This window comes from Haliotis rubra, unplaced genomic scaffold, assembly GCF_003918875.1.
Source record: "Haliotis rubra isolate DU_JTF1 unplaced genomic scaffold, ASM391887v1 Scf773, whole genome shotgun sequence".
Lineage (NCBI taxonomy): Eukaryota > Metazoa > Mollusca > Gastropoda > Lepetellida > Haliotidae > Haliotis > Haliotis rubra.
Window position 1 is genome coordinate 338,207 of NW_025767494.1, and position 23,413 is coordinate 361,619.

At 39.3% G+C, this 23,413-nt stretch overlaps 3 protein-coding genes and 1 long non-coding RNA gene across 4 annotated transcripts; 3 read left to right on the top strand and 1 right to left on the bottom strand.

Annotated features, from left to right (window-relative positions):
* Window positions 1-1,144: 1,144 nt before the first annotated feature.
* LOC124260742 lies at window positions 1,145-4,580 on the top strand. The gene is made up of 5 exons (XM_046695054.1): window positions 1,145-1,316; window positions 2,046-2,153; window positions 3,082-3,163; window positions 3,730-3,891; window positions 4,477-4,580. Exons 1-5 carry the CDS (start codon window positions 1,191-1,193, stop codon window positions 4,560-4,562), a joined length of 564 nt encoding a protein of 187 aa, XP_046551010.1. The 5' UTR covers window positions 1,145-1,190; the 3' UTR covers window positions 4,563-4,580.
* A 3,496-nt stretch (window positions 4,581-8,076) lies between these two features.
* Window positions 8,077-12,650, top strand: LOC124260748. Its single transcript, XM_046695060.1, has 5 exons — window positions 8,077-8,118; window positions 9,736-9,843; window positions 10,804-10,885; window positions 11,784-11,945; window positions 12,469-12,650. The coding sequence occupies exons 1-5, from the start codon at window positions 8,077-8,079 to the stop codon at window positions 12,549-12,551; spliced, it is 477 nt and encodes a 158-aa protein (XP_046551016.1). The 3' UTR covers window positions 12,552-12,650.
* Window positions 12,651-16,077: 3,427 nt separating this feature from the next.
* Window positions 16,078-17,879, bottom strand: LOC124260754. Its single transcript, XR_006894159.1, has 2 exons — window positions 17,842-17,879; window positions 16,078-16,496 (listed from the first exon to the last, which is right to left on the bottom strand). It is a non-coding gene; the product is annotated as an uncharacterized LOC124260754 (long non-coding RNA).
* A 351-nt stretch (window positions 17,880-18,230) lies between these two features.
* On the top strand, window positions 18,231-22,231 carry LOC124260752. The gene is made up of 5 exons (XM_046695063.1): window positions 18,231-18,389; window positions 18,804-18,911; window positions 20,408-20,489; window positions 21,529-21,690; window positions 22,056-22,231. The coding sequence occupies exons 1-5, from the start codon at window positions 18,261-18,263 to the stop codon at window positions 22,139-22,141; spliced, it is 567 nt and encodes a 188-aa protein (XP_046551019.1). The 5' UTR covers window positions 18,231-18,260; the 3' UTR covers window positions 22,142-22,231.
* Window positions 22,232-23,413: the final 1,182 nt, after the last annotated feature.

A 23,413-nucleotide genomic window follows, 5' to 3' on the forward strand; every position in this document is an offset into this window, starting at 1 on the left:
CTCCATGGTAGCTACATTCTTAATAGTTTCAGTATTAAAGTAAGTAAATTCTTCCGTCAGCTATCGTTTATAATGAAGCTAAGTCTAGTTTCAAAATAGGCATATAAAAAGTGTCCTTTGAAATACAATATCATCGCCCACTAATTTGCATAAAGCCATGGTCTGTTCTAAATAAGTCGCTTTGTTCATTTCTGCACTAGTCTCTCTTCAGTAAAGTCCTTTTTTAACGTGTCCTACCTCCCTACCACTGAGACTGTAGTTAGGCCGAACTTAGTTTAACAGATATTTCACACTTTCACATATTAACTACATAAATTGTAGATATAAATGTGAAAAAAAAGTGTTTTTTTCTATTTCCGACAGTACTTTAACAAATGAATCTACAGCAAGAAAACTGTTTTAAATTTGGGCTAAAAAATCAATATTGAATTCAAAAGATAAGACATATAACACACCCATAACCAGTTATGCATTATGCGAGTTTGTATTTGTTTACCAATTCACATATACTCATTTTGGTGTTTTTCAGCATGACCCTTCTCATCGATACAACGTCACAGGTCAATCCCATATTTAAACAGAGCTCATAGTGTTGGAAAATAGTCTGTAATGATACAATTTCCTTTTGTTATTTTGGTAGGCGTAAATTAAACATCAAACTAACTACATTTGCATATGTCTATTCAACAATCACTCACACAAATGTGTAGAACCAGGTGGAAAGCAGATAACAAAGTGCCCTTGACCTCAGAAACAACATCGTCCAAATGACAGACATACCTCAATACGTTTCATGTTTCGAAAGGTGGGTTCTTATTGCGAAATATGCACTGAATCGCCATGAACATAATGTAATGGAGAACAGATAAGCTTACTATGGTCCGTTTGCTCGAACAAATATTGACATGTGTTTGCAATGAAGAACCGATGTTTTTGGCTGCATTGTTGCACTTGCATTGACATACATCTCAGTATTTACACACGTTCCAATATTTCAAATATGTATCACTTTCCACACAGTTCTGTGACCTAAAGTGGCACTGAAACGCTATCGATTAACATTGATTGAATAGAATGCTGTTAATGATGTTATTAGTTAAGGATGCAAACATTCGCAGAAACGTATCCAGTGCCTATAAAACTGGAGGCCAGTTGATCACCACCACTCCATCCAACGTCTGACGTCCAACATGCTGCTGCTTCTGGTCACTCTGTCCTGCCTGGCGGCCGTCAAGGCTCAAGCTACACCTTGCTGCATTGGAATCGGTTGGTCAGCCACAGCGTTCGACATTCGCGCGCAGTCCCAGGGAAATAGCGTAAGTATGAAATGATTATTTTTGTGACAATATGAATTTATTTTGTGTGGATATAGTAAGAGATACAAATACCAATTTAATTTACTTGAGAAAGTTAAAAATGACGATGATAAATACAACTTTTAGTAGTAGTAATAGTAGTATATTGTAATATTAGTATTAGTAGTAATAGTTGTAGTAGAAGTAGTAATATTGGTACTTTGTATAAGAAGAATATTTTACAGCAATCTAATAAAAACAAATCAAAAGCAGTTGTAATTTGGCTCTCCACAAGGCTGTATGGCAAAAGGGATGATTTCCACATCCCAATGGTTAACTTCCCTTTCATGTCGAGCAATATTCCAACAGCTCCAGCCTTTGGTGTTTACATTTTAAAACGTTTGAGGTACAATCGAGCATGCTTTTTTTACCAAGATTTTAAAAAGTTTTATACGACTCATGTTCAGAAATTGAAGTCATGATATCTCATAGTAACAATCACTGGATTGTCTGGTTCAGACTCGATTGTTTGCAGACCGCTTCGTACAGCTGTAATACTGGTGAATGCAGACCCAAACACTTACTTATGATGTACATGTAGTCATAATTGTACAATCGACAATTGTGTACGAAAGTGGAAAGGGTTTTGCCGTTTCTGTCTATTGATATTCCTTTACAGTATTTTCAAATCCAGAACAAAACGACTGTAATTACATCCGGAATGAATCGCCTGTTTCTTTTCTATTTTAGATAAAAGCTGACTTCTACTACGACTGGAACAACAGAGCTACTGCCATCCAGTACTATGTGGATGGATCAGTTCAGAAGTCAACCAGAATTGTCACGTCGTATGAAAAGGTAGCACCATTCATTTACAATGGAAATTGTCACCGGCAGAGTATAAATATCATGCGGGGTATAAAAGAGAAGTGGTCGCATCGGAGCTGACTGTTTGCTACTTTTGTTTCAGTACTAGCCACTAAACACAAACAGACAGACAGACAGAGAGACAGACAGACACACACACACACACACACACACACACGGACGCACGCACACACACACGCTCTCTCTCACACACAAGCACGCACGCTCAAACACACACGCCCTCATACACACGCGCACGCTTCCACTCACACCAATTGCGGGAACGCATCACAGGTGGCCCCATCTGATCACACCTTGCCTTAGTACACGCAGGTAATTGAGTTAAGGTTCTAGGTGTTACATACATGTAATTGAAGTACGGTTCTGCGTATTACACGTATTATTGAAATATGGCTCTACGTGTTACATATAGGTAATTGAGGTCTGGCTCTGCGTGTAAAATAGGGGTAATTGAGATGTGATTCTGCTTATTAAATTATTCTAACTGAGGCATGCGTCAACCCGGTATTTGCCGTTCGACGAATTGTTCTTCATTGCTACTCATTTGGATATTGTTATACAGACTAAAAGACTAGACTATTGAAATATGGTTCAACCTGGTAACTATCCTTCAATGTGGTGTGGTTATCCCTGTTGAGTATGGTTCAGTCTGGTTGATTGTATTGTGATGAAACCGTGCAACTGATGTGTAATCTTTTCAGATGCCTACAGTTTATCAAGGTAATCAAACATACGGGTACCCGCAGTCCATCGAGGTACCATGCAGTCAGCTATCACCAAACATTTCCTACATGTGCTTACATTTCAGTGATTATAACAAAATCAGACTTTGGTTTTGGACCCAACATAATTTCAGTACATACAAAACCGTTTAGAATATATGATTTTGAATTTGCAGAATGAACGCTACACCATCGCCGCAGATGGAACATGTACCAAAGACGTCCCAACTGACGTCCTCTTGCCAAACTGCATCCCGAGTACGTGTCAACGTCACAATTGCTCTTTGTTTATTGAATTTCAACAGATGATTATCATATTTTTTACTATCGTAATGTCGCTGTGTAATTGGTGTTGTTCGTATGTGAATAATAGTGAGTGGGGTACCACGTACAACTGAACCGTGTTTTCCTCTGCCTTTGAACCTTTGAGGTTTTATCGTAAAATTGCATTTTAATCATCTAAAGTCCCACGAAGATACATTGTGATGTCATCCATCTTGATACCTGCTTGTATAAACTGTTTCACGTTTTCAATTTGTTCTATTGATACATGTGTGTGTTTAACTTTGTTCTGTTGTCACCTAACAAATATTTCTAATACAACAATTATTATTGTTTCTTAAATTAAATCATTTTTGTTTGGTAACAAAACAGATGTTATATTACTCATTTAAAACAGTTTGGGATATTCCTATAGCTAGGTGGGCTGCAGTGTTTGGGTGCTAGATATACTCTTTTTCCTTCAGTAGTGACCCAGGGATTAGGCTGGGATTATATTTTGAATTTGTTTTGATACATCTAATATAACACATCCTTCCGCGTAGATGACAGTGCAGACCTTGGCTCAAGCTATATCGGCACTGAGGGAAGCGGGTTCAAATCTGCCAACTGGTTGGTTACTATTGGCTCTGTCAACCTAACCTTGGGCGTCACCGACCCCGAGTGTGTCTTAACATTCCTGGGAATCTTCAACGAGGCAGCAGTTCGTGAGTAGATACTATACAAAGATCAGTACAAGTCGTTATATAATGACATTATTCACTTTACACGTGTGAGAGACAAATGAATTTGACCAAACGGCTTGAATGCAGAAGCAGGGGGATCCTATAATCTGGCTGAACCATTAAAGGTCACCACGAGACAGTGTGACCAGAATCCCCTGGTATGAAGGAAGAAAATCCAGCGAGATTGATATTCGATTTCAATTCTTAAATGCATCGTCGAAGTCCATAAAGGAATGTTCTGACTTTCCCATCATCTCGGAGGGATGAAACCCATAGATGATAATGATGATGGTGATTTGTGGAGGTATTAAACAGGGGATAAACCAATTGTGTTTTTAATATAGAGCAAGGATACCTATAGACTTAATAGCACTCACTATATTCTTAATTGAAGGTGAACAACGTCGCCATGAATTACTGCAAAGAATATTATCCACTGATGGTGGACGTCAAAATCGAATATTTTCAAAATCTATAGTACGATGTAGAATATTTTTGTTGTGCTTTAAAGTATGTTCCAAACAATTATGATTATGATTGACATTAAAGGTATTGTTTTCTCTTCAGCTCAAGACACAGAACTATACTTTAACGGACGTAAAACAGGCATCACGGATCCAACTGCTTTCGATGTCCCCATCAACTGTCAATAAAAGTTTCAAAATATGTTATTCATGGCAAGTTCTGTTTTCAGTTACAAGCACAACACCACAAGAGGCGCTACCCTTTCTGGTGATGGCATATGTGTATGAAAAGTCAACAGTGTGGTCAAACTGAAGTTTTCCAGTGAGTGAGTGAGTTTAATTTTATGCCGCACTTAGCAATATTCCAGCTATATGGCAGCGGTCTGTCAATAATCGAGTCTGAACCAGACAATCCAGTGACCAACAGCATGAGCATCGATCTACGCAATTGGGATACGATGACATGTGTCAACCAGCGAGCCTGGCTACCGCTTGATGACGTTTTCCAACAATATTATGTGTCTAAATATGGACTTCAAAGGCCATCATTCAGTGTTGTTCTGAGTGTCTTTCAGTGGGGAAGATGGGCCAAGTTCTGCTATTAGATCAATTACCTGGATGAATAATAATGAACTTCTGAATGATAGAACCATACCACAAATTAATGGGAAATATTATGATGACGTGGAAAAGGACCTGAAATAAGTTCCCAGGTATCGATGGTTATCCTATTGAATGTTTCAAATTCTTCTGGAACGACTTAAGCCCATGGATGTTTAGATTTATAATGGGGATCTTTACTAACAATTCATTAACATGTACAATGAACAGGGGAATTATCACCTGTCTAAGGACAGAAAAATGTTACAAAATTGGCGCCCAAACTCATTGCTCAATGCTCTATATAATATAATCAGTTAATGTATTGAAAACAGACTGAAATAAACCTTGAATACAGTTATACATGAGAATGAAACAGGATTTCTTCCTGATAGATGTATTAGTGAAAACACCAGGATGCTCTATGATATTATTTTTAAACTAAAACATTAAGCAAACCAGGTTTGTTTCTCATAACTCAAACAGCTTTTGATACCATCTCTAAACCTTTTTTGACACAGGTATTAAAACTGTCCAAATATTATAAAATGTGTAGAAATTTTAACCTCAAATTCAACAGTATCAGTTATTCAAAATAGAGATGTAGACCCATCGGGGATTCGAACCCAAACCCTCAGATTCATGCCCTTAATTGCCAGCACACAAAGTCAGACGCCTAGACCGCTCAGCCACCGCGGCTTCCACAACAATGGAAGTCGGACAACTGGTAGTCTAGACTGCGGACTTTGTGTACCCCTCTGATAAGTGTTAATTGGCACGGCTCCCACGGCCGAAAGCTATGAAAATACACAATGCCATTTTAGAAAGTGGTCAAATGTAACATATGTTATATTTGGGATTACACTTTCTTAGTAAAGTACAGCCGCGGTGGCTGAGCGGTCTAGGCGTCTGACTTTGCGTGCTGGGGATTAGGTGCCTGACTCTGAGGGTATGGGTTCGAATCCCGGATGGGACTCAACCAAAAAAGTACTATCTAGAATCTGTACTTTACTGAGAAAGTGTAATCCCAAATATAACATATGTTACATTTGACCACTTTCTAAAATGGCCTTGTGTATTTTCATACGCAATGTCACATAGAGTCATGCTTCTGAATGTGTCTGCTCGTACGAGTATTCGCTCGCTTCATTAATAAGTCACTGTTGTTTCGCTAACGGGAGAGAGGGAGAGACAGAGAGACACTGGGTGGCCTTGATCTTTGGATTTTGAAAACATTTACTAATATTGCGAAATATGCACTTAATGGACTTAGCGTCCATTTTGAAGTCGGACACAGGTTCATGAAGCGGAAGCTGCTCCGTTTGAACGAACTATTACAATTCTATGCTTGTGATGTGGAACCTGTTGAACATACATCGAAATTATTTCCAAAAGATTTTCAACAGTTGCACTCTTTTATAATGTATCAAGCTACTTAGGTGACCATTTAGGAAACAATCCCCGGCGACATGTAAATAGTCGCAAAGATGAATGACGTGACTGGTGTCAGTTTGTCACCGTGTTTACATGGGACGTCGTTATGTGTTACTACTCATGGTCACTCTGTACAAGCTCAGAGCCAACAGTGAGACGGAAAAACAAAGGTCAAACAAAGTGGGTGACGCCCAAACCATGGCCAATGGAAAGATTGTGTTTAGCCTTATACCCTTATCTTTTGGTGTCATCACTGATTATCAGTGCTCTGTTTATGTAATGTTTTACCGCTATTCTGTGCAACGGAATCTTATCGACGGAAAATCGTTATCTTTGGCGTTGGCGTAACATATGTACATACGTTATATGCACAGAAATTATTTGATACAAAAGGAATTTATACCATGTGGATGACACAATCAGTAAGATTCCGACCTTCCGCTCTCCGAGCAGACACACTATCTACTAGGCCTTAGCAAAGATCGTAACTTAAGCATTCGACAGAACAGTTCCATAAATGACCACGACTATAAATGTCAGATAATGTATTTTAGTTCTCGATATACATGCATTCAACTTTGGCCGAGATATATTCTTATCTCGCGTTTATGCATATACCCAATGATATCGAGGTTGCAGAGCACAGGGTCGTATCAAACTGAGATATGGCAGTATTAGATAAGATTTTCTAACATAAAAGTATTATAAAGTACTATTAATATCTTGACATTCTGAGAAGCATAATTTCAGTTAGAAAATTCAGGCCAAGCTATAATTAACTGTGCATTACTAAATCAAGACAATTTTTGTCGGGAAAATGCCTGCAGTAAAATAAACTATAAACATACATATAACACGAAACAGCAAACTAAACGTACTTAAAGAACACATGTGGATGCTTTCGTGTTTCTGGGAGCATGATACTTAGAGACATAGGTTCTGAATGTGACAGCACACAATGCATTGTTGTTAAGTTAATAGGTGGTTAGAAGGGCACTTTTGTTTAAACATGAATAACACTTGTTGACAATCAACTTCGAACAAACAGGAATGGCGCAAAACGAAGTTACCAGAAATATGGTCATCAAATCACAATAACGTCTTTTTGAAGTCAATATCTACTGAAGGGCTTGAGTCATGAGTTGCAACGATCCGGCCCACCACCTGTGGCGTCACGTCAACAAGACAACCATATTCGATTGGTGCATATTCTACCAAGATATCAGGTTGGCAATTCCTGAGCTGAAACCAGTCAGTGGCCGTAGCTTATGGACGCAAGGTCAGGGTCCAGATATACGTCCGGTTTTACTTTTACGTCACCGTCAGGCACGCAGAGCTCTGAGACAGGATGTGAGGTTCAGAATACTAGACTGGGACAGTCCACTGTTGACGGGTCCAGGTTTCATATTGACAACTCTGATGGTACAAGAGGTGTACATGCTTCTGGGAGAACGTTTTACAGATGGTTTTGTTACTTAGCACCGTTGTGTTCACGGTGGAAGTGCAATGGTATGAGATGGCTTTACTATCTATCAGAGAACACAACTAATGATGGTAAGTTGAAATTATAATTCAATGTTAATTTTTAACAATCAGTCCGTCAATAAACTGTAGCTAATTGTAATAGGTAGAAAACCGTCAATAAGTAGCAGTGCTAATGTGCGAACAGATGGCCGTCGAGCTTGATTTCAGAAGATCTGCACAGAAAAATGTATGTCAAGGACGGTGTCCAAACATAATGTCTCAGTACGGACCAGTTCGTGTCACCCACACGTGTAACACCGCCCAAATGAAATAATGAATATCAGAAATCTACACTGCGTAGGTAGGATCGTGATAAGCCAGATAACCAGAGGGTATGATTATATTTCCTTGACCTCAGAAACAATATCGTCCAAAGGACAGACATACCTTGGTACATTTCATGTTTCGCAACGTGGATTCTTATTGCGAAATATGCACTGAATCGCCATGAACATAATCTCATGGAGAACAGATAAGCTTACTATGGTCCGTTTGCTCGAACAAATATTGACATGTGTTTGCAATGAAGAACCGAGTCGTCATGAACTTTAAAACATAATCTCATGGAGAACAGATCTTAATATGGTCCGTTTGGATAGTGAAAACCTGTATCTTTGTGGGAGACAGCCAGATTACGAGAGGGTATCATTACATTTCCTTGACCTTAGAAACAAAGGGCAGACATTTCATGTTTCGCAAGGTGAATTCCTATTGCGAAATATGCACTGAATCATTATGAACGTGAATACAAAATGCCATAGAGAAGAGATAAACTTAATACGGCCCGTTTGCTCGAACAAATATTGTCATGTGTTTGCAATCAGGAACCGTTATATGTTGGCTGTAGTGTCTAACCTGAGGTGACATGCATCTCAAGTTTTACACACGCTCACCGATTTCAAATATGTTTCACTTTCCATATAGTTCTGTGACCTAACGTGACACAGAAACGCTATCAAGTCAAAGTCAATGCTATCGATTACCGTTGATTGGATTGAACGCTGTTCCTGATTTCATCAGGTAAGAAGGAAATAAGTCGCAGAAACGTATTCAGTGCCTATAAAACTGGCCGCCAGTTGATCACCACCATTCCATCCAACGTCTGACGTTTAACATGCTGCTGCTTCTGGTCACTCTGTCCTGCCTGGCGGCCGTCAAGGCTCAAGCCTCACCTTGCTGCATTGGAAACAAGTGGTCTGCAAAAGTGTTTGATGTTCGCGCACCCTTCCAAGGAAATAAGTACAAAACGGTCACATTTATCATAGCGACATGTTTGTGACAAAAGATTTTATTTTGTGTGCACATAAGAGATAACTTCAACTTCAACAGTGCGGTGTACTCGAGAACCCCCAAATAACAATGACAGAATGACAGAAGAAGTTCGTTTGTTGTTTAACGCTGCACTCAGTAATATTAAAGCGTTATCGATATGGCGGAACACCAATTCTAACCCGGATATTTATGGGTACATGCAGTAGTAGTAGTATTGGTAGTAGTAGTAGTAGTAGTAGTAGTAGTAGTAGTAGTAGTAGTAGTAGTAGTAGTAGTAGTAGTAGTAGTAGTAGTAGTAGTAGTAGTAGTAGTAGTAGTAGTAGTAGTAGTTGTTGTTGTTGTTGTTGTCTCCCTCATAACATGTCAAAAGAAGTTACATTTAAATACCTTTGTAGTATTTTCAAATCCAGAACAAAACGAAAGTAGTTACATCTGGAATGTATCTGCTCTAAATGTTCACGTTGAAAATCTCCCTCCCCCACATTGTTTAACAATGTCTGTAAAATCATTCATCTTGCGTTATACATTTTAGATAAATGCTGACTTCTACTACGACTGGAACAACGGAGCTACTGCCATTCAGTACACTGTGTATGGATTAATTGCGAAGTCAACCAGAATTGTCACGTCGTATCAAAAGGTAGCACCACTCATCTGTACATTGGAAATAGTCACCAAAGCCATAGTTAGATGTTGTTCGTCATCCTACCTAGAATTCATTGAGGAATGGTTCAACCGTTAACTGATGCTCTTTGTTTTGTGGACAGAGCAGGGAAGTTGGGTTTCGATTCCTGTAGCAATATCCTGCAAAATGACGTTAAAAGATGGGACGTGCTGTTATCCTGATTGCAGGCAGCGTTAGGGTATACAATAGAAGTGTCCACAATTTGCAATACATCAGTTATATCACCTTTCCTCACCTTTTTGTGAACAGACTATTTGGGCATGGGCACCTTCATTGAGTTCTTCCTGCTTATTTCGGAATGGTTGTACGTTTTACAGACATGTAATTGTCGTGCGGCTCTACGTGTTCCATACAGGTAATTGAGGTATACGTCTAAATAAGGTATTTGAGATACGGTTCTACGTGTTATATACACTCAGGTAATTGAGATACGGTTCTGCTTGTTACATAGAGGTAATTGAGATACTGTTCTGCGTGTTACATACAGGTAATTGAGGTATGGGTCTACGTGTTACACTTCCTCCGTGATGTAATGGTTAGAGCGTCCGCCCGGAGAGCGGAAGGTCGCAGGTTCGATCCCCGTCCGCGTCATACCAAAAGACGTACAAATATGGTACTTGTTGGTCCCTGCCTGGCGCTCGGCATTAATGGGTAAAACAAGGACTGGTCGACTCGGAGTCAGTTCATGCTTAACTTCATACATGGTATCTCATTGAGCCAGCACTGAAAACCAGCTTGAGTCTGGGCTAGTACAAGCAGACACACATACACACGCATGCACGTCGTCATATGAGCGAAATATTCTTAAGTGTGACGTTAAACCCCATTTCACCTCACCTCATCTTCTAGGTGTTACATACGTGCTGCGTGTTGTGCATACTTCAGGGTTGTTCAAAATATATTTTGGATTTGCAGAATGAACGCTACACCATCTTGGCCGATGGAACATGTACCAAAGACGTCCCAACTGGCGTGCTTCTGCCAAACTGCATCCCGAGTACGTGTATCGGGGTGAAAAGTGATCTTTCTTCATGAAATTTACAGAAATGATTCTTGTGGTCACATTGTGATAAACACAGGACTAAAAGTCGGATTTCACACCATCGAAATAATGCATACACTGTAGGAAATACATGCTAGGACCGGAATTGCGTATGTTTCAAGCTATTTAGGGCATACAATTCATGCAAAGCTATACCTTTGAAACATATGCTAATCGTATATTTCTTTGATGGGTATTTTATAAGTTGGGAAGTACAATATTGGCAAACGCCATTAATAACAACTTCATCGGGTGCCAGTCGAATAGCCCCAGCTACAAAATGCGCCGGAGTTTTGGTCAAATTGCCCCAGGTTTGGTCAAATTGCCCCAGAGTGTAGTCAAAATGCCTCAATATATTTAAAATGATTAAATATATACCATAAATGCATAGTTTTTGTCAACCTCTATATTATATTATTCATATAATATTATATAATAATATTTCTGGTAAAGTTCCATAAATAAATTAACTCGTTAATAACTTAATTCGTTCAAAACACGATTACAGACCAAACAAGGAAATATTCTCTTTGATAAACACTTTGGATCTAGATTTTGTAAAACTCAAATAATCCATGCTCGCCTCAGGTTGGGTTGTAGTGACTTGAACGCTCAATGTTTTGATAAACATATTTCAAATAATCCGAATTGTGCACGTGGGTATCTATTTCGCGAGTTTTACGTTTCGATACAGATTCTTATCACCTGAAGGGTCTGGCAAACCAGGCAGTATTATTATCTTGCATTCGCTTTTGCTACCAGTATCAGTGGTGACATTGCAAGTGTCATGATAGAATAGCCATGTATCTGTAATACAGTAATTGTAACATATCAATGGTCTCCTTCCGTGTAGACGACAGTGCAGACCTTGGCTCAAGCTATATCGGCATTGAGGGAAGCGGGTTGAAATCCGACAACTGGTTGATGACTATCAACTCTGTCAAGCTAACCATGGGCGTCACCGACCCAGGCTGTGTCTTAACCTACTTGGGTATCTTCAACCAGGCAGCAAGTCGTAAGTAGATACTTTACACAGATCGACTTGGGTGAGGCAGTCCAGGAGGTAATGTTCCGATTTCTTTCTCGAAGGAAGGAAACATTCCCTCTTTGCTGCTTTCGGGAGAGAAACACAATCTGCGTTTTCAATATAGAGTGAGTTTTCAATATAGAGTGAGGTTACCCGCAGACTTACAATAGACTGCAATAAATATAAGCCACCACGGTAATGCAAACACCAAACCAAAATGTAACAAAAGATTATTAGAAACCTCTGATTAACCAATCAAATCGAGTAATTTTATAATCTATATTACGATGTAGAATGGGGTTGTTTTGCATCAAATCATTGTCTACACAAGATGGAGGTAATGCCACTGTGGTGATGTAACCACCGAACCATGAGGTTCGATTTGTGCCAGTTTTAAGTTTTAGAAACCTCGTAATGACCAATCAAAATCGAATATCATGTTGTTCTGCTTTAAATCATGTTTCACTCAACATGGATTGTAGTTACTATGAAACATTCTGTTTTTCATCAGCTGCAGATACAGAACTTTACTTCAACGGATATAAAACAGGCATCACGGATCCAGCTGCTTTCGACGTTCCCCTCTCCTGTTAATGTGGGCAGCCACACTTCATCTTGTAGACCCGATTGTCGTCTGTTGGACTTTACAAAATATACAAATATTTTTATATCAATAAAAACTACTTATAAGTATGGCAAGTTGTGTTTTCAATTACAAGCACAACACCACAAGAGTCTCTACCCTTTATACAAGTTCACAGTGCAGTCTAACTGGTGATTTGCATGTATGTATGTATGTATGTATGTATGTATGTATGTATGTATGTATGTATGTATGTATGTATGTATGTATGTATGTATGTATGTATGTATGTATGTATGTATGTATGTATGTATGTATGTATGTATGTATGTATGGATGGATGGATGGATGGATGTGTGTGTGTGTGTGTGTGTGTGTGTGTGTATGTATGTATGTATGTATAGATGCCCACACACAAACGCACGCTTTCATGCATGAGTGTGAAGTCTTCACTTGTCTTACGAGGCGAAGAAATGGTTGGAGGTTTTTAGTGTCATCGTACGACGACGCGAGTAGTTTTTATAACACCAAGCACAGGTTGCTTATGAATCCAACCACTGGACGAAACTGGTCATGTCGTGTCACGACGTGTTATGGCAGACATGTGGAAGACACTTGGCCCATCAGTTAGGGGTGGGTATTGCAGTGATTTTTTATACTGCGAAAGCATATATTGCGATATGTATTGCATTATATTGCAAGATTTGTTTTTAAACAAAAAAATACTTATAATCAAGCTAATGTTTGATTAAAAATGCTTTAGCAAAAGCACAACAAAATCACTATGCTTGATTGAGCTTTAATAAAAACTTTTAATCATGACAAAATAAATAATAGTTGGCACAAATGAAACAAGGAAAAGAACAATTTAACATCAACACAGTGGTTACTAGTTTAAACTAGTTTCTACACTCTCAAAAAGCGCTGAGATGTTAGACAGCAACTTGACCAGGTTAGGCAGAGATCACTGGTCATTAATGAGTAAATATTTAAAACATTCAAATCCATTGCGAAACACTTGAGCAAAAATTAAGAAGACAACTTCAAACCTTGACTTCCGGTGTGAAAAACGGAAATATCCGAAGATTTCCGAGTGTTAAGAAGTTTTCCGAATGCATGTCGAAATACCGGTTTTCGATCAGCGTATCGCAATGCGTATCGATTTCATGTCTGAACCGGTAAATACCGGTAAACTGGTTATATTACGCAGCCCTAGCATCAGTGACAACAAAGTATGTCCAATGTCATTCTCTATTTTTCATTTGCTCCATATGTCCCCGTGTTTTAAGGTGGACAGTTGACTAGCCTTTGCATGGGATTGTGGCGGGTGGGACAGGATACGCACATTTATTTTCGCAAACGCTTTGTATCAATACTATTTAATAGCAATAGCACATTCTCATGATACAGTCGACTCTCCTTGAAGCACACACGAATTTGGAATAGGCGGCGTACTTTTTTGCGTAATATTTTGCGGTTTTTGTGTAAGAGCTGTAGTCACAACCGAGAACAGAGAAGGAAGTAAGTATTATCGTCATCACATAATATTCATCTTGTAGTGTTCCTACAAGTTTATCAGGTCATTGCAGTGGACATAATATAGCTAGAATGTTGTAATCTGTGGCATTAAACCATTCGTGTTTGGTCTGGCAAAACATCTATTTATGAATTGGTCAATTAAAGGTTTTACTACACAATGACCAATAAACAGTAGACGTACACATATTTGTTCAGCCGTAAATCTCAAACTTAACGAACGAGTTCAAATTGACCATGTCAGAACGATTCTAAGATGAATTGGTTCTAAAAATGTGTTGAGGACGGTAAACTGACCCTAATAATTTACCCTTCTGTAGCAAAAGCAAGGGTGTAACAATTGTTCGAACATGCGATGAACTGAGATTGTAGCGAGTTGGAATGACGATGCTTGCCTTTCTTAGTTAACAAGGGTTGCGTGTACATGCATAAATGTGAGCTTACGGAGAGGCATTATCCATAGTGTACATCCAAACAGAAATACATGTAAAGAGCTTCTTATCCTCTGAAACGGCAAATACATGATACAAGCGCAATAGCTGAAAAGTACTTCTGCACAGGTTTCAATTTGCTCCTCCCGCCTACTGAACCTTTCAAATATACATTCAGTGTGTTTAGATACAATTCTCACTGTTCTGATTATAATGCACATGGTCTGACGAAACCTTTGTGAGGACTTTCTGGCGTTGTCCACTGATGGTTACCTCAATACCATTGGAATCTGTTGCAGATAGAGATCCAAGCACTCCATATTCATGTAGAGGCCAATAAACTTCCTGTTAGCATGTTTTAATAACACACACACACACACACGCACTCACACAACCATATATCTATATAGATCAAGGACAGTATATAAAGAGATGTATGTGTATATATGTATATATCTATATATATGTTTGTAGTGTGATGTTGATCTTTGTATGTTGAAAACATTGACAAATATTACGAAATATGCACTGAATGGGCATCGGGTTCAATTTGAAATCTGTTCATCAGATAAGCGGATGCTTTTGGTTAGGAACCTATTTGGATTCTCACTCTGCTGTTGAACCTGTATCGATACGCTTTGCAAGCAATTTTCAGTAGGTTCACTCCTTCATGATGAATCAAGCCAATAAGGTGACCCTACTACTGAAATCCTGCAACAGGGAAACAATCCCGGACGACATGTAAATAGTCGCAAAAATGAACCACGTGACTGGTGTCACAGTCTTTTCATGAGACATCGTTGTGTTCAACATGTTGTTACACGTGGTCACATGTGTTTGACAAAATCAAAAGGATTGCCTTCAACGTTTGCAATTTAAGAAAAAAACAACGACGTTCATTTCTGTCACATCTGGTTTTCTCAACTTTATATGGCACTACATAATTTCAGGGGAAAACCTCAATCTACAATTTTTAACTAACCGTGGTGACCATAGATACAGTTAGATTTCTGTCTCCATATATTCAAAACAATTCTGAAGTTCACCGACAAAACAATTTGCGGAATTCAACAGGCAGTACCACATTTGACGTAACTTGGCATGACACGACCAGAGGATCGAACTACCGACCTTCCCCTCTCCGAGCAGACACACTATCTACTGGACCTTAGCAACGGTCGTAACTTTAAGCATTCGCCAGATTATCGGAACAAGTTCATAAATGACCACGACCATAAATGTCAGATAATGTTATTTTGTTCTAAATATACATGCATTTAATCTTGGCAGACATATATACTTATCTCGTGTAATGCATATGCCCAATGCTATCGAGGCTGCAGGGCACAAGGTCGTATCAAGCTGAGATATGACAAAATTATTAGATAAGATTTTCTAACAATAAAATTTAAAACATGTACTATTAATATCTAGACATTCTGGAGAAAGCATAATTTCAGTTGGAAAATTCAGCCAAGTTATAACTGACTATAATGACTAAATCAAGACAATGTTTATCGGGAAAATGCCTGCACATTCTCAACATCAGCAAAATCCGTCACCTTTTGGTCTATAACACATCTCAGTTACTCATGACAAGTCTTGTAATCTCCAAACTCGACTACTGCAACTCTATCTACTTTAACATTCCTGGACATCTACTTTCCAAACTGCAAAGAAATCAAAACTCTGCTGCCCGAGTTGTTGTCCGTGTTCCACGATATGACAGCATCACTCCCATCCTCGAACAACTTCACTGGCTCCCCATATCCTTCAGAATCAATTTCAAACTTCTCCTCTTCACACACAGCTGCATTTACGAAAATGACTTTCCCAAATATCTGAAGAATCTTGTAACTCTCCATACTCCCAGCACATCTCTCCGCTCCAGCAACTCCCTTCTTCTGTCTCAGCCAACCACCAAAACCACTATGGGTGACAGAGCCTTCTCAGCTGCAGCCCCATTACTCTGGAACAGCCTCCCTATCACTATCAAAGAAATCAATTGTAAGACTCTTTCAAAAAAGCCCTAAAAACCCACCTGTTCACAATATCACTCTCATAGGCTTTTCTTACTCTCTTCTTCAGCGCCTTTGAGCAAATACTATTTGGAAGCAGGCGCTATATAAATTCATTATCATATCATATCAGTAAAATAAACTACAAACATACAAATGACACGAAATAGAAAAATAAACGTACTTAATGGACACACGTGGATTCTGTCGTGTTTCCAGGAGCATGATACTCACAGACATAGGTTCTAAATGTGGACAACACACAATGCATGATTGTTAAGTTAACAGGTGGTTAGAAAGGCAACTTTGTTTAACCATAAATAATACTTGTTGAAAATCAACTATGGTCATCAAATCACAATAACGTCTTTTCGAAGGGCTTGAGTCATGAGTTGCAACGATCCGGCCTACCACGTGTGGCGTCACGTCAACAAGACAACCATATTCCATTGATGCACGTACGGATCCTACCACAATAACAGGTTGGCAATTCCTGACATGAAACCATTCAGTGATCGAAGCTTATGGAGAAGAACATCCTGCTCGGTGTCCAGATATATGTCCGGTTTTACGTCACCGTCAGGCACGCTGACCTCGGTATAGACAGGATGTAAGGTTCAGAACTTTAGACTGAGGCAGTCTACTGTTGATGTGTCTAGGTTTCATTGATAACTGATGGTGCAAGAGGTATACATGAGGCAAGACTCGGCCCCGTCGTTTTCAGGGTGGAAGTAATGTAATGGTATGAGGTGGCTTTACAATCTATCAGAGAACACAACTCGTGATGGTTATTTGAAATTAGAATGCGTAGGCTACTGATGATAATCTTCAATAACCAATCTTTCAAACAAGAAGTAGCTGTGTGAATTTGCCAATTTTTGAATCGGGGTTTCATATTGACAACTCTGGTCGTCCTGGAGTCAATAGGCGTGTAGGAGAACGTATCAGCGTCGGTCGCGTTCCTCAGCAACGTCGTTTTCAGAGTTGAAGTGTAATGGTATGAGGGGTGGTCGGTTGAAATTATAATGCGTAGGCTACTCATGCTAATCTTGGCCGTCGAGCTTGATTTTATAACATATGTACAGAAAAATGTATGTCAAGGACAGGGTCCAAACATGATGTCTCAATACTGACCAGTTCGTGTCACCCACACGTGTAACCCCCCACAAAAAAATGAAAGTGCGAGATATACAATGAATATACGAAGGATGGATCGTGAAAACTTGTCTCCTTGTGGGAGAGAGACAGATTACGAAAGAGTATTATCAAATTTCCTTGACCTCTTAAAAACAATGTCGTCCAAAGGACCGACTTACCTCAGTAGATTCCATGTTACGCAACGTGGGTTCTTATTGCGAAATATGCACTAAATCGTTAGGAACGTGAACACATAATGCCGTAGAGAAATGATAAGCTTAATGTGGTCCGTTTGCTCGAACAAATATTCTCATGTGTTTGCAATGAAGAACTGATAAATGTTGGCTGCAGTGTCTAACCTGAGGTGACATACATCTGAAGTTTTACACACGTTCACAGATTTCAAATATGTTTCACTTTCCACACAGTTCTGTGACCTAACGTCAAACTGAAACGGTACCTATTAACATTAATTGGATAGAACGCTGTTCCTGATTTCATCAGGTAAGGAGGTACAGAGTCGCAGAAACGTATCCAGTGCCTATAAAACTAGCGGCCAGTTGATCACCACCATTCACTCCAACGTCTGACGTCCAACATGCTGCTGCTGCTCCTGGTCATTCTGTCCTGCCTGGCGACCGTCAAGGCACAACCTACACCTTGCTGCATGGAAACCGCTTGGTCAGCAAAAGTGTTTGATGTTCGCGCGCCCTTCCAGGGAAATAACGTAAGTACAAAATATCATGTTTACCATAGCGACATGTTTTTGACAATAGATTATATTTTGTGTGGACAGAAGAGATACGTGTAACTTCAACTTCAACGGTATGGTGTACTCGAGAAACACAAAATAGCAATAATAGTGGAAGATATTCGCATGTTGTTTAACGCTGCACTCAGTAAAAATACAACCCGGCGGTCTGTAAATAATTGAGTTCAGTGATAAAAAAAATCATGAGCAACGATCTACGTAGTAGTAGTAGTAGTAGTAGTAGTAGTAGTAGTAGTAGTAGTAGTAGTTGTTGTTGTTATATTATTAAGTAGTTATATTTAGATACCTTTGTAGTATTTTCACATTGAAAATCTCCCTCATTGTATAACATTGTCTGTAAAATCATTGGTCTTGTATTATACATTTTAGATCAATGCTGACTTCTACTACGACTACGACAAAGCAGCTACTGCCATCCAGTACACTGTGTATGGATTAATTGCGAAGTCAACCAAAATTGTTACGGCCTATCTAAAGGTATCACTATTCATTTGTACATTGGAAATAGTCACCAATTCCACAGTTAGATGTTGTTCGCCATCCTACCTAGAATTCATTGAGGTATGGTTCAACCGTTAACTGATGCTCGTTATCTTGTGGACAGAGCGTTTGTCCACGGGGGGAAGTCGGGTTTCGATTCCTGCAGTAATTATACAAAAAGACGTTTAAATATGGTACTTGCTGTTATCCTGATGGCAGGCAGCATTAGGGTATACAAAAGAAGTGTCGACAATTTGCTGTACTTGCACCAGTGATCGCTCCTCATCTCACCTTTTTGTGAACAGATTATTTGGGTATGGTTCATTCGGGCACTTGTATTGAAGTTTGGTTGCCCCTGATAATTCCTGCTCATTTGGAATTGGTTGCACGTTTTACAGACATGTAATTGTCGTGCGGCCTTCCGTGTTACATACAGGTAATTGATGTATGGTTTTGTGTGTAGCATGCAGGTAATTGAGGTACGGTTCTGCGTGTTACATACAGGTAATTAATGTATGGTTTGGTGTGTAGCATGCAGGTAATTGAAGTACGGTTCTGCGTGTTATATACAGGTAATTGATGTATGGTTTTGGTGTGTAGCATGCAGGTAATTGAAGTACGGTTCTGTGTGTTACATACAGGTAATTAATGTATGGTTTTGTGTGTAGCATGCAGGTAATTGAAGTACGGTTCTGCGTGTTAGATACAGGTAACTAATGTATGGTTTGGTGTGTAGCATGCATGTAATTGAAGCACGGTTCTGTGTGTTACATACAGGTAATTGATCTATGGTTTCTTGTGTAGCATGCAGGTAATTGAAGTACGGTTCTGTGTGTTACATACAGGTAATGGATGTATGGTTTGGTGTGTAGCATGCAGGTAATTGAAGTACGGTACTGCGTGTTACATACAGGTAATGGATGTGTGGTTTGGTGTGTAGCATGCATGTAATTGAAGTACGGTTCTGTGTGTTACATACAGGTAATGAATGTATGGTTTGGTGTGTAGCATGCAGGTAATTGAAGTACGGTTCTGCGTGTTATATACAGGTATCTGATGTATGGTTTGGTGTGTAGCATGCAGGTAATTGAAGTACGGTACTGTGTGTTACATACAGGTAATGGATGTATGGTTTGGTGTGTAGCATGCAGGTAATTGAAGTACGGTTCTGCGTGTTACATACAGGTAATTGAGGCATAGTTCTATGTGTTACACCGCCTGCGTGGTGTAATGTTAGTGCGCCTTTCTGGAGACCGGAAGGTCGCGGGTTCGATCCCCGGGCGCGTCATACCAAACGACGTTAAAATTTGGTACTTGTTGGTCGTTGCCTGGCACTTGGCATTAATGAGTAAAATATGTTTAAGTGTGACGTTCAACCCCATTTCACCTCACCTCATCTCACCTCACCTCACCTTCTACGTGTTTACTGTTACATACGCGCTGCGTGTTGTACATACTGCAGGACTTTTTCAAATATATTTTGGATTTTCCAGAATGAACGCTACACCATCTTGGCCAATGGAACATGTACGAAGGACGTGCCAATAGACGTGCTTCTGCCAAAGTGCATTCCGAGTACGTGTGTCAGGGTGAAAAGTGATCATGAAATTTATAGAAATGATTCATGTGGTCACGTTGTGATAAACACAGGACCAAAAGTCGGATTTCACACCATCGAAATAAATGCATACACTGTAGGAAATACATGCCGGAATTGTGTGTTTCAAGCTATTTGCAGTCTAAGTAAACTTAGACTCAGTATTATTTCGACCTATGACCGTCCAATCAAACGCAAGACGGCCGAACGAATTTAACCAATCAGGCAACGGCTACTTGTTAGAGTTTGGGGGGACTTACAGAACGGTTTTTGTATTTTCTCATCCCTGGTCGCTGACACTGATCTGTCAACAAACGAAAATGCGCATAAAACACAGAGATTTGACCTGCAGTATATACGCTTGTGGGTTTCTAATGCATGGTTACAGTTTGCTTATATTTTTCGCAAGATAACATCCTTGAATATTGACAAAAACGCTATTTTCAGCGACTGTGTACTCATTGCGTGTATCACTCGGAAGCGATCGTGCGGAAAATAGCATTCGGAGTCGTTCGAGTTTTTGAGGTAAAGGTTCAAACGGTATGTGCGAATGTTAACTTTCGCGATTTGGTAAGCTGTGTTCTAATTGGTCAGTCAAAAAAGGTTAGCTCACACGACCTTCTACTAGGTTTTGTTAGACTCAGAATAGCAGTGTAACGAATAATACTGAGCCTAAGTTTACTTAGACTGAAGATATTTGGGGCATACATTTCATGCATCCTATACCTTTGAAACATATGCTCATCGTACGTTTCTTTGAGGGACATTTTAGAAGTACAATGTTGGAAAAGGCCATTAATAACAACTTGATCTATTTCGCTAAAGATTCTTATCAGCTAAAGGGTCTGGCAAAACAGCCTGTATTATGCAAGCTAACACGTCTTATTATCTCTCCATTGTGAGGTGCTTGTTTAGAGGGATTAAAAGGCCGAGTGGTGACATCGCAAGTGTCATTATAGAATAGTCTTCTCTTATAATACAGTTACTGTAACATATCAGTGGCTACCTTCTGTGTAGACGACAGTGCAGACATTGGCTCAAGCTACATCGGCACTGAATCAAGTGGGATGAAGTCCAACAACTGGGTGGTTATCAACGGTTCTATCAACATAACCATGGGCGTCACCGACCCCGACTGTGTTTTAACCTACTTGGGAGTCAACAACCCGGCAGCAAGTCGTGAGTAGATCCTTTACAAAGATCGACGCAGGCGCAGAAGTCCAGGAGGTAATGTTCCGATTTCGATCTCGAAGGAATGAAACATTGCCTTTTTGTTGCTTTCGGGAGGGAAACGCAATCTGCGTTTTCAATATAAAGTGAGGTTACTGGTAGATTTACAATAGACTGCAATAAATATTAGCCATCACGGTAATTGAAACACCAAACCATAAATGTAGCAAAAAGCATTAGAAACCTCCGTTTAACCAATCAAAATCCAGTATCTTTAAAATCTATATTACCATGTAGAATGGAGTTGTTTTGCATCAAATCATTCTCTCCACAACATGCTTTGTATTTACTATGAACATTCTGCTTTTCATCAGCTACAGATACAGAACTATACTTCAATGGATATAAAACAGGCACCACGGATCCAACTGCTTTTGACATCCCCATCTCCTGTGAATAAGGGCAGCCACACGTCATCTTGTAGACCCGATTGTTGGCTATCACAAAATATAGAAATGATGTTTAAATCAATAAAACCTATTTAAAAGTATGGCAAGTTCTGCTTTCAATTACAAGCACAACACCACAAGAGTCTCTACCCTTTATGTATGTATGTATGTATGTATGTATGTATGTATGTATGTATGTATGTATGTATGTATGTATGTATGTATGTATGTATGTATGTATGTATGTATGTATGTATGTATGTATGTATGTATGTATGTATGTATGTATGTATGTATGTATGTATGTATGTGTGCATGTGCATGTATGCATGTTTGCCTGAGTGTGCAGTCATCATTTGTCTTACGAGGCGTGGGTGTGCACTTGTAGACCCGAGTAGTTTTTTATAACACCAAGCACAGGTTGCTTATGAATCCAACCATTGGACGAAACTGGTCATGTCGTGTCATGACGTTTTATTGTAGACACGTGGAAGACACTTGGCGCATCAGTGACAACAAAGTATGTCGAATGTCATTCCCAATATTTCATTTAATCTATATGTTCCCATGCTTTAAGGTTGACAATTGACTAGCCTTTGCATTGATTGTGACGGATGGGACAGGATAGGCAACTTCTTTTTTGCAACCGCTTTGCATCATTCCTATTTAATAGCAATAGCACAACTCTCCATGTAGCAGGCACGAACTTGGAATAGGCGGCGTCCCTTTTCACACATTTTGTGTAAGAGCTGTAGTAAAAACCGAGTACAGAAAAGGAAAAAAGGACTTGTCATCACATAATATTCATCTTGTAGTGTTTCCACAACTATATCAGGCCATTGCAGTGGACATTATATAGCTGGAATGTTGTAATCTGTGGCATTAAAACATTCGTGTTTGGTCTGGCAAACCATCTGTTTATGAATGGTCAATTAAAGGTTTCGCTACACACTGACAAATAAACGGTAAATATGCACATATTTATTCAGCCGTAAATCTCAAACTTAACTTAACTTCAAATGGGCTATATGTCAGAACGATTCTAAGATAAATTAGTTCTAAATATGTATTGAGGACATTAAAATGACATTATTAGTTTTCCCTTTCTGTAGCAAATGTCTAGGGCGTAACAATTGTTCGAACATTCGATGAACCGGGGATTATAGCGTGTTGGAATGACAACACTTGCCTTTCTTAGTTAACAATAGTTACATGTACATACATGAATGTGAGCTTACAGTGAGACATTATTCACAGTGAACACCCAAACAGAAAAAATAACA